Source organism: Olea europaea, unplaced genomic scaffold, assembly GCF_002742605.1.
Source record: "Olea europaea var. sylvestris unplaced genomic scaffold, O_europaea_v1 scaffold1921, whole genome shotgun sequence".
Lineage (NCBI taxonomy): Eukaryota > Viridiplantae > Streptophyta > Magnoliopsida > Lamiales > Oleaceae > Olea > Olea europaea.
The window spans coordinates 88,844-90,326 of NW_019237031.1; the positions used below are offsets into that span (position 1 = coordinate 88,844).

At 38.2% G+C, this 1,483-nt stretch overlaps 1 protein-coding gene across 1 annotated transcript; it reads left to right on the forward strand.

The window, feature by feature from the left end:
* The first annotated feature begins 327 nt into the window (after nt 1-327).
* Nucleotides 328-971, forward strand: LOC111379025 (NHP2-like protein 1). Its single transcript, XM_023002333.1, has 3 exons — nt 328-480; nt 623-743; nt 841-971. The coding sequence occupies exons 1-3, from the start codon at nt 478-480 to the stop codon at nt 954-956; spliced, it is 240 nt and encodes a 79-aa protein (XP_022858101.1). The 5' UTR covers nt 328-477; the 3' UTR covers nt 957-971.
* The last annotated feature ends 512 nt before the right edge of the window (nt 972-1,483 follow it).

Sequence of the window (1,483 nt, forward strand, 5' to 3'; positions counted from 1 at the left end):
AAGGGACAAGCACTAGTGGTAGAAAAGCACCTGCCACGGTACAGAGTCGAGTTCGATTATCGGTTGGTGCATCTATTTTTCCCTTCCATCGAGGGATGACAATTCGACTCGTCGGTTCGGCTCGAGTTGAGCCTAATTTTTTTGATCGAGCTTTTGCTTGACTCGACTCGGACCCCGAAAAAAGCTCGCACATTTTACCCGAATAGAGTTCAAGCCTTGAGGTTCAACTCGCGAGTCGACTCGACTCGTTGATATCTGTACTTCCATCTTACAAAATACAAAGTACAAACCAACCAGATTAGTGCTTGTAATTTCGGACTTTTAAAAACTTGTAACCAATCATTACCCGTTTTCATCCGAACCCTAATTAATGTCTCCTCCCCTTCGCCTCTCTCTTAAAACCCTACTCCCTCCTCCTCCTCCTCTTCCCAATTTCCTAATTTTTCTCCTCAGTTCTTTCTTCAGCTCTCAAGCATCATGGTACTTCTCTCTCTCTCTCTCTCTCTCTCTCTCTCTCTCTCTCTCACACACACACACTCACGACTAAAGATTTGCCTTAAGAATTTTTTTTTTATTTGTTCGTTCTTGAGCACATTTTTATGGTTTATCTTTATTTATATAGACTGCAGAAGCTGTGAACCCAAAAGCATACCCATTGGCAGATGCCCAGTTGACTATTACGATCCTGGACTTGATTCAGCAGGCTGCCAACTACAAACAGCTCAAAAAGGGTGCTAATGAAGGTTTCTATTTTTTTTTCTTTTTTCCTTTTCATATCCATTAATTATTTTCTGAAGGAATTGTCTTTTGTTTTTTTAAAATTTTCCTGGTTTATTGCAGCGACTAAGACACTGAACAGAGGTATTTCTGAGTTCGTTGTGATGGCTGCCGACACGGAGCCTCTTGAGATTCTTCTTCACCTTCCACTTCTTGCCGAGGATAAGGTAATTCTTTAATGATAAATGTTGGTTCTGGTGGTATGTGTTATACGATTGTTGAAAATCAATGTGTTTCGTTATCAGATGAAAACTTGATGGAATTGTTTGGCACTAGAGTATGTATCATTTTAAGGAAGAAAGCTTCGTTCTGTTGAATGTATCATTTTAAGGAAGAAAGTTTCGTTTTGTAGAATAATATATGCAATAGAATGTAGAATCAAGATGGAGCAAGAATTGTTATCAACTTCTACGTGATTAATAAGGCTTGATGGAATTGATAAGTTATATGCTGTAGGGAAGCTTATGTTGTATTGTTAGAATATTATGTTTTAGCAATCAACTAATTAACAAGAAAGAACAGAATTGCTAACAACAGTCAGGGTCACATTAGTTTGATACATGAAAAGAAGAAAGTAGGTTGCGTTCACGATACATGCAATGCAGTACTTGAAAGTAATTTAAAAGTGTGAGAGGCCATTGCATATTATTGCCTTCACTCATTTCAACACCTGGAAATCAACTATAGTTTGCCTCAATTTTGATAC